We start from the raw sequence: 15842 nt of genomic DNA, 5'->3' as shown, positions 1-15842 counted from the left end.
AATATTGTGACAACAATCAATGTTTGCTGACTTGCTAAGGGTGGCAGAGCAGAAAGATGACCAGAACATGTGTTCTGGTGGTGCTGCTGAGATGCTGAACTGGTCAATTCTAGCAACTTATTAGGTGAATCAATAAGTCCACTTACTGCTTCAGCCACTTTCAACTAGGTGCTCAGTTACGTGCAGCTAAAAGTATAGGACGGAGAAGGCAATGGCACCCCACTCCAGTACCCTTGCCTGGAAAATCCCATGGACAGAGGAGCGTGGTAGGCTGCAGTCCAAGAGGTTGCTAAGACCTCACGACTGAGCAACTTCACTTTCACTTTTCACTTTCATGCATTGGAGAAGGAAATGGCAACCCACTCTAGTGTTCTTGCCTAGAGAATCCCAGGGACGGGGGAGCCTGGTGGGCTGCCGTCTATGGGGTCACATAGAGTCAGACACGACTGAAGCGACTTGGCAGCAGCAGCAGCAGCAGCAAAAGTATAGGAGCTGATGTAATCATAATGATCATATTAGAGATGAGGAAATCAGTTCAGAGAAATTTAGTAGGTAAGGCCAGTAAATACATGGCACAATCTAGAACACACAGACTAGAATGTATTGCTTTTTTTTGACAAATGCTATTTAAGTACCACTGTGTGTGAAGCACTAAGTATATACTGGATTTTAAGGATGGGAAAAAAAAAGCCCACACTACTTAGGGACTCACAATCTAGAAGGGAGATAAACATACAAACAATTAATGAAATGTGATAAAAACAACAGAGCAAGGAACTATCAATTCACAAGAGAACACATTTAACAATGCCAAGAGACTTTACGGTGGGTTTATCAAGGAGATGACAAACTTTTAGTCTTCAGTGATAAAAAATTTCAAAAGATAACTTACTGTGACTCTCTATATTTTAGTTTTTAAGAAAAACTTCCAACAGACACAATCTCATAAACATTATGTTGAACAAAGTAAGCCAGAAAGAAAACAGAATACCTTATTTGATTTCATATAGGCAAAATTAATCTAAGCTGTTAGAAGTCACACCAGTGGAGGTGGGTAGTGAACTGAAGAAAGCATATAACATTTTCTGTGGCTATAGTAATGTTCTGATACTGATATGGGTGCTAGTTGCCTGGGTATTTCAGTTTATAAAAATATATTGGAGCCATATGCACATACATATAGAGTATATGTATATATATACAAACACATATATATATGGGGGTGTGTGTGTGTGCAGTTTTTGTATTTATATTATACTTTAATATTTTAAAAAATTAGAAAAGATATACAAAAAATAAATCATCATAAATGCATGCTTACAAACAAGATTTTTAACTTTTTATTTTAAATAATGAATCATATTGTACATCTGTTTTAGAATTTATTTTTTTCACCTTCCATTCATCTTTCTATCCACTTAAGCACCTCATAATATGCATATATAGCTCCTGTATATTACTTGCTAATTGCACCCTGATTTATTTGTAGTTACTTTCAGTTTTTCTTGCATGGGTATTTCTGAACTACAATGCCCTGAATATTAGCTTACTGGGTCAAAGGGCAGAGGGTGACTCCAGGTTTGCACTAAGCAAAGAAGATGAGAAAGAACATTCCAGGTCAAATAAAAACAGGGCATATCCAAGAAACTTTAAGTACGCGGCGAGTACTCTGCGTACTGAAGTACGCTGAGGAAAAGGTACGCGTAAGTTCAGTAGAGAGGCAGCCATGGGTGAGATTATGAGGGGTTTCTGAGCCATCATAAGGCGTTTGGACTTTTTCCTAGAGTACAAGAGAAGGTCAGCTACTGACTGAAGGATCTCTAGCAGGAAAGCAACATTCAAGGGTTTGACTTTAGATCAGCCTGAAAATAGCGAAAAGGCTGAATCAAAAAACATAGTAACTGGATGCAAGGTAACACCATGGAAAGGGCACTAGGAAGGTACTGAAAAGGGGGTAGGAATATTGCGGAGCCTGAATAAACAGGACTTTGTAATCATGGATGAGACAGAGAAAGAACTTCATAATTATTTCAAAGTTTCTGCCTGGCTACTGGAGGAATAGGGCATCATTAACCACAAAGGGAAAGAAGGAGAAGTAGAATGAGATAGTTGGATGGCCTTCCCAACGCAATGGACGTAAGTTTGAGCAAACTCTGGGAGGTAGTAAAGGACAGGGAAGCCTGGTGTGCTGCAGTCCATGGAGTCACAAAGAGTCGGACACGACTTACTGACTGAACAACAACAACAAGTTGAAGAGGGGTGGATACCGAGATCTGTTTGGAGGATACAGAGCTTTGGGACATCCAGTAGGAAGAAGCTGAAAATACATATCTGTCTGGAGGTCAGGAAAGAGAGGAGAAGACAAATAAACATTTGGAGGTCAGTGGCATTCAGTAGTGGTTTAAGGCAGGATATCACCCACCGGGGTAAAAACAGGAAAAGACGAAAAGCATAAAATACCATGGAATATTAGTTTTTAAAGGGCAGACTAAGGAAGAACTGTTTGAGAAGGAAACTGAGCAAGTGCATTCAAAGATGTAAAAGGAGACCAGGAAACGAAGGTTCTTGGTTCTGTGAAGAAGATTGAAGAATGCCATCATTAATATGAAATACTACTTACTTCAAGTAAGAAGAAGTGTGAAAAATTTCCTTTAGATTTGGCAATTATGTTACCAGAAGTTTCAGTGAGCTCAATAAAGTAGAATGAAAATGGAAACTGTAGTGGGGCGGACAAGGACCACACGGTTATAAAAAAGTAATATAAAAAGAGCCTGAGTTGAAAAATATTTCATGGTTTAATAAGTTTAATAACAAAGGAATGGGAAGGAGAGAAAGACAAGACAATAGCACAAAGAAATTAAGCAACAAAGGAAGGAATTTTGTTGTTGTTTAAAAGAATATAAGACATGTAAGCATGTTTTATAAAGTCAGGGGAAAAAACGTAAAGAGGACTTGGAGAAAGTACAAGACAAAGAGGTATGTGACATAGCAACACTGCAGAAGAGACTGTTTCTAGATACACTGCATTCCTAGATAGCTGGACCCAGGCTCATTTACTAGTTTATGCTACTTCACCTCATTAAAGTTTTCCTTTCCTGCAACTAAGATAAAACTGCTCTGAACTGGAACACAGGTTAATAATGTCAGTGTTCTTTTTTAAAATATACTGAGTGCTTTTAAAGAATTAAGTAGGAAACAATATTGAGAATATTTTTCCCCAAAAAAAGGGGAATTGAACTATATGAATGGAAATCTCCTTTTAATGGTAAAACACCTTGGTATGGACATCCGACATATCGGGCCACCCTACTAGACTACTAGCTTCTTGAAAGCATAATGAATTACTACATTAAAAAATGCTTGCTACAAATCTACCATGCTAGCCTTGAGGGGTATAAACATGAGAAGACATACTCCCTGTCCTGGAGAAACTTACAAATATATAATTACAATACAACGTAATAAGTACAAATAAGAGAAGCAGGCACAAACACCAAGGGTACACAGAGGATGGATATTTAACTCCTCCTGGAGAGTGGACAAAAGTCAAGGGAACCTTTTGAGGATCTCTGTTTAAACTGGGTCTTCAAAGGATAAGCAGGAATTTACCAGGCAAAGAGGAAAGAGAATTCCAGCTGTAGAAAACATCATGTGCAAATGCTGTTGGGAGATCAAAAGTATTGAGAGAACCCATGAATAAAGGTGAAAACAGAAAACTTACAGGGTATGTATGTACGGCAGGAAAGGACTAAAGAGAGGAGATCAAGAATGAGTTATCAAAGGTGTCAGGAAAAATGAGCTTGCATTTTTTTAGCTCATGACCAGTCACAGGTAAGGAACACTGTGAAGTTTTCATCCTCAGCATTTCCCATGGGCCTAGGACCATGCCTTTCACCACAGAAAACTTTCAATAATGGGTATGGAATAAACAGATGAGTCAGAAACTTAGAATGACAAAGAAATTTGAAGGAAAAAAAAAAACACACAGATCCTAGGGAGAAAGGACTAAATTAGAAGGAGCTGATAATTTAACTTTAGACAGGATTAAAATTTTCAAATGATTTTTTTAAGTCACTGCATTTACAAGTACCAAAAATAAATGATTAGGATGACCTGAGAAGAAGATTAACTCAGAAGCAGATGGCTGCACTCGGTACAAGTCACCAAACTTACCTGGTTTTCCTCCACCGTATTCAGGTAAAATGTTCTACAATAACATGGCACAGTATTATTAAAATACGAGTTCCTTCAACAAGCTTTTCTATCTTAAAGAAATGATCAAATCATTGACCAGTAGGTTGCAACTTCTGGCTAAAGAGACAACTGAACTCTGAGAATAAAGATTAAAAAGAACCAGGAGACAATGCAGCACTGGGAACCACAGCCACATCACAAGCATACGACCTCCTAGTCTTTAGAAACTTGATGTTCTTGTCCTGTATTTCTGAGCCCTTCATTCATCTCATCTTCGCTGAATACAAGCCAAAAGGATTTCACCAGGAAAAATTTGAAATAATACACTTCCTGTATTTGAAGCAAGGGAGAAAGAATTCATGTACACAAGAGGCAGTAAAACCAACAAATAGTTGGACTAATGGTTTCACATAAATATTTAACAAGAGGGATGAACTAGTTAAATCGTAGGAACTCCTAAACTCTGGATGAAGATGAGGTCAGATTCCCATCATAATTCAAGGATCTTTAAGAAAACAATCTTAAATTCTAATATGACATGTCAATCACATTAGCTTGGATATGGATGAGACAGGGTGACTTTTTATGGTTACTGGTATCAGAGGCTAGAGACAGTCATGTGTCAGGTTACCAATATGAGACTACAAGAAGCAATTTACTTACATGACTCCAAGGCAATGAAGCTTAAAGGCAATGTAATTATTGTGCCTAATGTCCTATTTCAAAAAATATTTGATAGATAAAGGTTCACAGAATAATTTAAGAATATAATTTACTAAATAAAACTGAACAAATAGTACAGTGATCTGGATTCTAGTCTTGAATCTGATACAATTAATTATATAAGTCACAAATAATCCATGTCCCAGTTTATGTATTATGATGATGTACTCATGACTGAGTTAAATGTGAAATGTTCTAAGCTCCTTTAAAAAGTAGTACTTTACTTATAAGATGAGTTTTACATCATTATGAGCATTACATCAATATGAGCATTACATATGACATGAAGTAGACCAGCATGACTGAAGCTAACAGTTTCCATTTAAACAGAACTTACCTTCAAAACTACTCAGTGCACTCAATAGATATATGTTCATTAACTCTTAAAAGGCATTATTCAAACATTCCATAAATAATGAACTAGACATATTAAATTATTTGATAGCTCAAAAATCTACCAACAAGTCTATCACAGAGTAAGGAACAGAATCAAACTCTGCATCCCCTCCCCGACTCCCCACCCAGCCCACTGTTCACGTCACCCACTTAGCTTAAATTATGTTGTTCTATGCGTCAGAAACATAATTAGTTATGGCAGGACAGAGATTTCTCTCCCAAAGGCCTCAGAATCCACTTTACTACAATATGTTCAAATTTTAAATGAGAATGGTTTCATGAACAGCAACTATTTATTAAACCCTCAGAAAAGTATTTCATCTTGTATTAGGTTAAGTAGTCTGTGAGGAAAAGAGACTATGATTTTTATACACAGAGTCAGCGGCAAATACCAAAGACTATGAAGGAGTCTACCTCTCTTAAAAGGATTAAGAAAAATAGTGGAAAGAGTGAAAGAAAAACCAAAAGGTAATTTTATGGAATACTATGTAATATGTGTACCAGGGACAAATGGCATGAAAAATATATTTTCAGATAAGCATCAGATACATATTACTCCATCTTCAAAATCAGCACAGTGATTTCCCCCACCCTGCCTCCTCTCAAGGTATCTCTTAGGGAGAACTTGGTACTCTCACAAATACTGTTAATCTGATTAGCCTTTCCTGGAGGCTATTTAGAAATAAGTTGTTGTTGTTTAATATTTTAAAAGCTTTTTATACACTTTGACCAAGAGTGGTAGATGGATTATTGCTCGCAACTCTTCATACTTTGTCATAAAATTACACATTCACACCCTTTGTCATATAATTTTGCAAGGTATGACCACGCGATTTATTTTGGTGATTTGTTTTGACAATGCCAGCAGAGGCTTAAAATGTGTTTTGGTAGCCTGGCTTGTGTCTTACACTCCAGTGATAAACCATGACATGGGTATGCCCCAGGTAGCTGCTGCCCCCTCATGACTGGCCTCAGAAGAAACAAACTTAGAGGAGTCTAACCCAACTGACAGCCTGAGGCAAGCCAACTAACCCACAGACTGAAGTAGATGTCCCTGGTCAAGCCAGCTTAGATCAGGAGGATCAATAGACCCAGTGTGAAACTTAGTGTTGTAATTTAATAAAACACTGGTTTGTTATGCAGAACTGTTATGGCAATAGCTGACCAATACACCCAAAAACCTCACACCTGAGAATGTATCCTGAGGCAATTAGATTCACATATAAGAGTATTTATCATAACAACATTTATAAATAACAAAAAACCAAAATATCATCAAATAATAGAGTGAATAGTTATGATCAAACCAGACTATTAAATATTTGAAGCTATTAAAAGTTTCATTCTTAAGGAACACTCAAAAATGTATGAAAATGTTCATAGTATTTTAAGCTTAAAAAATATAAAAAGCAAGATGCACCATTTAAAAAAATATCTACAAGTACAGAACAAGATCAGGTAGATAAAATAATTCACTTAAGAAATATAAATGCCTTTCTGTGCTAAGTATTACTTTATGCTAAATATTATGCTAAATACTATACTTGGAATAAAGAGGTAAGTATGCTCCCTGACTTCTTGAAACAGTCTAGTGAGGACAACAGGTATTAAAAACAATAACCATATATATGTAATTACAAATTTTGATAAACTATTGTGGCAAAAATTGCTAATTATCCCCGGTATTTATCTCCCTCTTCTTGCTCAGTACCAGAGTCCCTGAATTTTATCTGCCAATGGCCATCTGGAATAGACTATACTTCCCAGCTTTCCCTGCTCCTAGTGGGGGCCATGTGATCAAGTTCTGACCAATGGGATCTAACTGGAAGTGAGACATGAAACTTCCAGTAAACATCCTTAAAAATAAAGGGCTTGTTTTCCCCCTTTTTGCCAGATGGAGCAGCTATTTTGGACTATGATGTGGAAGCTTCACACTGAGGATGGCAGAGCAACAGAATAGGAGGAGCTTGGGTTCCCTGGCACTGTGGAACCACTATCCCCACAGAGCTTTCACATGAGACAGACAAAATTCTACCTTGTTTACGCCATTTTCATTTTGGGTTTTCAATCATTCACAGCTGAACCCTAATCCTAAGTGGCATACCTATGCAGGAAAATTGAAGGGTGTGATGAGAGATTATAACAGAAACTGTTGGTTTTGACAGAAAGAAGGGATTTCAGAGACCGGTCCTCTGAGGAAGTAACTTTTAAACTGCAACCTATCTGATGCCTGGCCAGGAGAGCTCCAGGGGAAGGGAGACGAGGTGGCAAACCCCTCAAGCCAAGTAGTTTCAAAGATGAAAACCTCAACTGCAATAAGCATAAGCAACAAACTCTGGGATGCAAGACTGCTTCTATTGTAACAATGAATGAATTAGAATGAAAGCAGAGCGCTAAAGCAGTTAAGTGCATTGGCTCCAATATTAGAATCTCCACTATGACAAGTAAAAGACCACATATGCATGTCAAAAATGAAAGGGGAGGGGTGCAGAATGAAAACGAATCCTGTTAAAGAAATTAATAGCTGCTTCCACACTTCAGTATTTCTAGTGTTTAAAATAGTTGGATTCTCTGATTAGAGTGGTTCATATACCCTAAGGAGAATGTCATTAGATTTTTAAAGGCTAACTATCCTTGGAAAATGTAAGACTTTGATGTTAAAAATTTTTTTAATAATATTTTCTTGTGTATTTCTGATTTTAAAAAAGAAATATATTTATTGTAGAGAATGCAGCAAATATACATAAGAATATAAAGAAAAAATAAAGTACCTGTAAATCATCGCTTACCAACAACATTTTATACTGACACTGTTTTTTATACACACTTACATGCCTATCTACATGTATACACACAATACACACAAATGGGATTGCTAACGCCTATGAAGTTGCGTGTGTTTTTTCACTTATTTATCATAAGTGCATCCCTTGTATCATTAAAATGTTTCTGAAACCATGATTTTAACTATATTACATATAATTTATTTAGCCAATCAAGTCTGGGCTAAAACTGACTTTAAACTGTCAACCACAAATTAAAAGTCCTGTGGGTCAAGAAGAGACTCCAAAAACGGCCATGGGGAGTTTCTATTCGGAAATCTCAAATCATAATTTGAAAGCACTGGTACCATCTAACTAAGAATTCACTGAAATTCACTGAATTTTAGCCATGAAGAGTGCTTAATAAAGACTATATTTTCCCAAATGGAGTGCATTATTTTGTAATTGGTCTTGAGAAAGAAATAAAATAAGTAACCAAGATTGAGATAGCAATAACAAATAAGAACTAATAAGTGCCTAGTGTATGAATTAGTGACTAACTGCAATGTTTTATTTTTTTAATAAAGCAAAATAAGAGAACATATGCATTTATTACTTCTATAATTAAATTGTCAAGTGGGTTTAAAAAAATGAATATGGAAAAATACATATAGAAAAAGAATGGAAACAGATATGACAAAGGGTTAATAACCATTAATTTTGGAATATGACATTCTTTGAACTTTTGTTTTTAAATTTCACAACCAATAAATTAATATTAAATTAAAATATTAAGTCATGTGAGTGAGGTAATTCAGATTTCAGTTATTAAAGTGGAAAGAATATCAGTAAGTTTTGCCAGAGGCTAAGTGGATCTTTTGAGAAGGAAAAACAAAAAGCTGAGTACACAGCATTAGGAGTTTGCTCTAAAATAAAACTATTTTAAACAAAATATCATAAATCTGAGGAAGGGCTAGCTTTTGAACTTCATAGCTGTGCTTCCTTCAAGTACTAGCCTACCTAAAAAATGACAGAGTTTCTGTTCTATCAAAAATGTTGTTCCAACAGTTAAACAAACATTTTAGAAACGTCAAGATTGCATTTTAATTTCTTACACTGGTTTTCTTTACTTGGTAAACCAGGTTTTCCTGATGCTACACCCATTTTTAAACTTCTAGTTTCTAATACCAAATTTAGTTCAGAAGACAGAGTCTGCCGCTTGATAAAACATCTCACTAAACATAAATGGTTGCAATGTTCTATTAAGTGAGGTCTCTAGCAGAAAAAAAATTAGAAAGTTACAGAAATAAACCAAATCTTTACATCAGTTCTCACAATGATTTCAAATAAATGTAAATTTTTTACAATCATCCCATTTTCCCCAAATGCAGCCTTAGGTTGTCTTAACTTTGTGACAGCATCCCCCATCCCCTACTCCACTAATCAGTTCTCACCTTCTTTCCCTGATAGAACACGTGAGTTTTTCAGCAAAAATGACTCATTCACTGGCATCTTGTCAAAAAAAAAAAAACCCTGAAACTTTAAGAAGGCTCAGCGCTAAAAGAATTCCAAAACTAGAACATTTCACTAACACACATCATTTTAACTTCAGAGAATTGAATCACTTTCAGAGTCAACTACATCTAATGAATGCTGTTTATATTTTTCCTTACAAATTGGTCTCCACCATGCTACTATGTACTCAAAATTTTAGTTTGGCAATTCGCTAATCTAAAATACCTCTTGTCTCTGAAGAAGACAAGACAGAGGAATGTAGAAGCATTAGAATAAGAGGTGGGGGAAGCAATTGTTCATGCAGCTTGGAAAAAGATTCTATTCTGAAACATTAATGACTCACATTTATTCCACACAGTTCTCAAAATGTATTTCTCCCATTAGTTAAATGAAAACACAATACAATACATAATATAAATGCAATCAGAAATCTCCAGGAATAAATTACTCTCATTGCTATTATTTCACTAAATAAAAGTTTAGAAAATATAACACAAAAATCAACTACTGAGAACTATATAACTAAAAATCTTCAATAAGCATGAACTATCAACTGAAAGTCACCTTATCGTTTTGGTTCACACATTCACCTACTCCAAAACCGCGCCTTTTAACCAGAGGGAGAATGGTGGGGAAGGAACAAGAAAACAAATGCTCTGTCAGATTACCACAGACGTTTACTTATACTCTGTCAATTGTCACACTCCACCTGGTGGCAGGAGCTGCCTGAACTGGTGAAGTGGAGCTCATTATACAAGAAATTCCAAAGAACACTTGCTAGATGTACTTGGGGAAGAAAGCAAGATGTTCTTATTTTTTTTGGTCCTATACAGAATATATCTAACAAGCCTCCACCAAAGTTTTTTTTCCCACATAATAGTAGGTCAGTATCTAATCAAGATTAACATAAAGGAATGACAAAAATCAGAATGGGAGACCTACTTAAACCATTCTCTCCACGGTAAGTTAAATGTCATCTCAAGCCTTTAATACAGGTAACAAGGCACATCCAGCAACTTTAAGATTCTCTGTCACACACTCTCACTAACATGCTTTGCCCCATCTTCTATGGGTAAACTATGGAGTTTAATTAACACAGTCAACAGCAGCCTGCCACACGGCTGTTAGATATTTGCCACTAACATATACTCATGGGATACTCTAGAGACTGATTTCAACTGAAAATAAAAATAGATAAACAGAGCTCAAAAAAAATTAAAACTGAGTCTGGCTGCCCACACTTATTTTCACACATGAGGAAAAATAGCAGTTCTCCTAGAAGCCTCGAGCAGACATATCTTTAGAACACAATGTTAAAAATATGCCCCCCCTCCTTTTTCCCCTACCTGTTTCTCACTCAAAGCTGTGATTTTGGCTTGGAGTTCATGAAGCTGTTTCTTTAAATCAGCATTCTGATTGGAAAGAAAAAATATCTGTGAGGAAGATATTTCATTTGTTAACAGGATAGTAGCAAGGAGACTTTATGCATACTGTATTACAAATGATGAAGCAACCTTAAAGCATTTAGCCAATCGTATTTGTCATGCATTAAACTGTAGTCATGTTACCACCACCTAGCGCATAGATCCTAAATGTAGGCTGCTAACACAAGGACAGGGGTAAATTCCTTTGTGATTATTTCAAATTAAAAGATATTTTATATTTTAGCATTTTGTAGTGTAATAGTACTCCTTTCTACTAAAATAGCTATTCTTCATAAATAACAGCTGACAGAAACCCTAAAGTTCCACTCATCAGACAAAAGCAAAAAAATGGAATTTATAAGGATGAGCAAACTGGATGCTTAATAGCATTATCAATAAAAAGAGGTTTTTCTCTGCTTGCCCTCTCCCTTACTTAGTCGAGTACACTTGTTATTTCAGCCTAGATTTGAAAAGCTGTCAGCGCTGCAACTGCCTTAACACTACATCATTCAAATTAACATACTGACTACCAGGGCAACTTCTCAGTTCTAAAATGTTAGGAATCAAAAAAGAATACTATTTTAAATGAGATACACTGAGCATGCTTGCCTTTTACTCACGTGGGAGAAAAATCCAAAATTAAAGTTTTCAAAAGCTTAATGTAACAAGATAGCCTACTTACTAGCTGACTGAATACCACCCCTAAGAGAGACTACTTTTCCTCTTTCGTTTCTCATGCAATTCTTTCGATTCGCTCTGCCTGATCTCCTGACAGGGCCACAGCATGCATCCTCCCTTCGTGTTTCCTCCACGAGGTCTTCTTTGTGACAAGGCCTCTCTAATGAGATCACTCACAAGACTGTCCAGCAACTCACTGCCCCCTCAGATTCTCCACATTAAGATTGCTCTGTTATATAACTGCCAGCTATGTCAGAAACGCTACAGTTTTCTAATAATATTTCAGTTGATGATAATATAGGTTACCATATTAAATATAAAAGAATCTATTCACTGATCTACTGCTACTTGGTTCCCTAAACCTAATTTAAACTATAGTGTATTTTTAAAAATTAAAATGGAGAAACTTCTCAAAGAAGTTGGGCTGTCAAACAGGAGTTAAGTGGCTATCAATGCCAACTCAGAATCAATGTATTATGTTAAAAATACAATAGTTAAGCTACTAGGGGCTAAATTTGTAAAAATGAATACTATGTCCCACTTTCAAAAATCAATCTGCCTCAGCACCATTCTTTAATCCAAGAATCTATTTTACTTAACTTTACAATGAAGCATGTATGGTATGTTTAACAAGCTAAAAAAAAAAAAAAAAATGTGTGTGGGTCTAGGTGTTCTGTGAACAGATTATGAGTAAACAAATGCAAGGGAGAAATCTTGAGAATGTCTGATACTTTGACCCCATACTTATGGCCCACTATCTAATTGCTGCCAAAGAGACATTGCCTGAACAATAAATATATTAACAGTAATTAAAGACAAGGTAAGTTTTTAGGAAAATTTCTCTTCAGGGATAAGAGAATAAAATACCTGAGCCAAAAATTCCTATGAGACATTAAAGAAAAGGTAATACTTGATGGATTACTGTATTAACATAAGGTTCTTTAAAACCTTCCTTAAGGGGTCTTTAAAAAAGAATTTTTTAATGCTTTTTAAAAATTATTCTAAAATTCTACTCTAAACAGTGAGATTAAGCATTTAAATGTTCTATACTATAAACTATAAGAAAGTAAAAAATGGTTCTGGGCTATGTTCAATAATTTTGAGAAAGCCTCATAAACTCTGATTTCAAGTAAGTGGGCTTGTGGAAACGAAATTTAAGCTAAGTATTTAATATACATATTAACTCTCAATTTTTTCCCAAAATACTCAAAGCAATTAACTTAAAAGCAAGATAACAGTAACAAAGATGAAATAATAGCTATTTTATAACAGAATGACTGGATTTTTCTTAATTCTTAAAACATGAAGACAAATGTGCTAAAAAAAAAAAACTGCTATAGAGACGAAATAGTTTTTAAAACATAAGTAACATCTATATTTTAGTATTTTACAGTAACTTTATCTTAAATTGTTTTAAAAATTAAATGAATAAAAGTAGTATTTTACCTGCGGATCCTGCTTCATTTGAGCAACCAGTTTCTGATAATAAAAAGAGAAAAAGAGCCATCAGTCTCACATACTAACTCACTGTCACTAAGCAGGCTTGGCCCCCAAAATCTAAAGTTTTAAGTCCACACACACACACACACACACACAAAACAAGCAATACCATAAACAGAACAGACCAAAAGCTTCTGTGATCCATGTAAAAGATTAATGAAACACTCTCTTAATAATTAAAAAAAAAAAAGTATTGCTTTATATTTGAAATAAAGAGCTTCCTGTTTTTAAACAAATTTGGAGATGGGATGGGGGAAAGGAGCTTTTAAAAGACAATTAAACTAACCGAATGCTTCAAAAGTCAAATGTCCCTTGAAAATGTCATTTTGTCTAGAGTCCCAAATAAGGCCTGGGAAGAAGCTGCTCTCATACAAAAACAGACCCGTTTGTATACAGCAAACAGACTTGGCAAGTCAGTTGTTTGGTTCACAGAAGGAGCCTAGTGTCAGATGTGACTCTGCCACTGTCCTCTCTGTCAGGGAGGGGAGGTACCCAGTGGAGCCATGATGCCAGTACTTGAGAGCGAGGAAGTGAAGAACAGTAATGCAAAATTCGACCTACCTGGGGTTCCTGGGTGAAGAGAGTTCTACCAGAATACTGAATGGAAAGACCTTAACTAAGGAAAACCTAAGTCCAAAAAAGGAAAAAGGAAAATGGATGTCGACCGACCTACCCAACTTCTAAAAGCATCACTGCCTAAAGGTAACAATAGCCATGGAGAGAAGAAACTGAAGCATAAAGGAATATCAGAAGACTGATTCCTGTAAGTATCTGGGAATAAGCTGTTCTCCAAGTGATTTTTTCATATAACTGAAAAATCTATGCATCTCTTTGGGTGACAAGACACATTTAAAGTTTTAAGTCATAAAATAAAAACTTTCTAAAATATATACTTACCCACCTTATTAAGTAAAAAAAAAAAGCCAGCATTTAATGATATTTAATGATAGAGGCATGATTACATCAATACACTATTCTGCAAACAATACAATAAGGTCCTTAAATAAAGACCCCAAATTGCTATGTTCTTAAGAGTTCTTTCAGTTTTTTCATCTACTCCTTAAGGTCAAGCAGGCAGCTACCAAATATTGCTACTATCACTATGCCTCCCTCTGAGAGCCCCTGAGCCATAATTCAAATTTGCTACTTCTGATCTGCTTTGTGATATGCTCAATGAAGTAATTCTAAGATGAGCAAATATCCTAAGAAATCCCCCTTGAGTAAAACGTACTATCTTTGGTGAGTGACTTTAGACATTTCTTCTAGCTTGTCAAAAGCCTTACATTAGGTGCTAGACAGAGTCTGGATAGCTGAAATTGCCAACCATGTGACCTCCAAATACACAAGGTATATTCTACTATATTCAAATATGACAGTGGTTAACTCTTCTATATCCTGTCTTAATCTATAAAATAGTAATAACATACATTCCAAGAGTTCAAGGATATAAAAATACAAAGTTTTATACATATACATTTTTACTAATGCAGCTTAAAGGCTAGTCACATTCTTCAATGAAAAAAAGCTCTTGGTCTTCCTTTCTGATTTTGTACCAGAGACTGGAGTACTACAATAAAGTTGCCTTTTTAAAGCTGAAAAAAGTTTTCCTCCATGACACTGGAATTTAAAAACTGACCAGCAAACTCAGTCTCCACTTCTGGAGGAAATAAATAAGCCAACTTTTCTACCTACAATCACTCAAGCTTCATTTTAGACCATTACAGGCAGGACAGAAAAGCTGGGCAATTCAAACATTCAAATCCCCAAAGACTTTAAGGTGACACTGTGTGTTATCAAAATTGTTACTTTCTAATTCAAGAATGCAGCAGTTTTTCATGAGGATATAGTTTATGCCAAAGGTTGGCAAACTACAACTCACAGGCAAATCTGGCTTACCACCTGTTCCTATAAATAAAGTTTTATTGGGACACAGCCACACCCATTCACTTATATATTGTCTATGACTGCTTTGTCCATACAGCATCAGAGAAAAGCGGTTGTGACAGAGACCATAAATGATTCCCAAAGTGTAAAATACTTTACCATCTGGCCCTTTGCAGAAAGTTTGCTAATCTCTGCTTTATACTATTTTCTGTTACATGTAGAGTAAATACTCCAGAAGTTTAAATATAACTTGCATCATATCCACATAGGAATATTCAAAAAGGCAATTTCTCAAAGAAAGATGAGATGCCCATCACAGGCCGTTACTCTTTGAACATTCATTCAACATCAACCATGTGCATGTCGCTACTTTTTAAATCATTTCCCTGTTCAACAAGAACAAAAGTATACTTCTACCACAGCAATACTAGGTAGCTTCATCAACACACTTTCTATCCAGTAAGCTCATTTTCAGTCCCAGTTTCATTCCCTAAGTAGAAATGATGAAGGGGTGGCTTCTGCCCCAAAATTTAGTCAAATGTATAATCTGGCTTTGGCCTCGGCCTAATAGCCAGTGCCTACTTTAAAAGACGCTTACTCCTTGGAAGAAAAGTTATGACCGACCTAGACAGCATATTCAAAAGCAGAGACATTACTTTGCCAACAAAGGTCCGTCTAGTCAAGGCTATGGTTTTTCCAGTGGTCATGTACGGATGTGAGAGTTGGACTGTGAAGAAAGCTGAGCGCTGAAGAACTGATGCTTTTG

General features: G+C 35.8%; 1 protein-coding gene across 23 annotated transcripts in view; it reads right to left on the bottom strand.

Moving 5' to 3' along the window:
- Nucleotides 1–15842, bottom strand: part of PHF21A (PHD finger protein 21A) — a 191729-nt gene that overhangs the window by 136856 nt on the left and 39031 nt on the right. For 17 of the 23 annotated variants that reach the window (XM_044929217.1, XM_044929214.1, XM_025266149.2 and 14 more), the window contains 2 exons: nucleotides 13139–13171; nucleotides 10937–11023 (listed from right to left, as the gene is read on the bottom strand). In XM_044929217.1, the coding sequence (XP_044785152.1) occupies nucleotides 10937–11023; nucleotides 13139–13171 (120 nt within the window). The remainder of the gene's footprint in view (nucleotides 1–10936; nucleotides 11024–13138; nucleotides 13172–15842) is intronic. The other 6 variants (XM_044929220.1, XM_044929218.1, XM_044929219.1 and 3 more) reach the window with 1 other exon arrangement.

This window comes from Bubalus bubalis, chromosome 16, assembly GCF_019923935.1.
Source record: "Bubalus bubalis isolate 160015118507 breed Murrah chromosome 16, NDDB_SH_1, whole genome shotgun sequence".
Lineage (NCBI taxonomy): Eukaryota > Metazoa > Chordata > Mammalia > Artiodactyla > Bovidae > Bubalus > Bubalus bubalis.
Note: the sequence above shows the minus strand (reverse complement) of the source record. Positions and strands in the feature narration are given on the sequence as shown.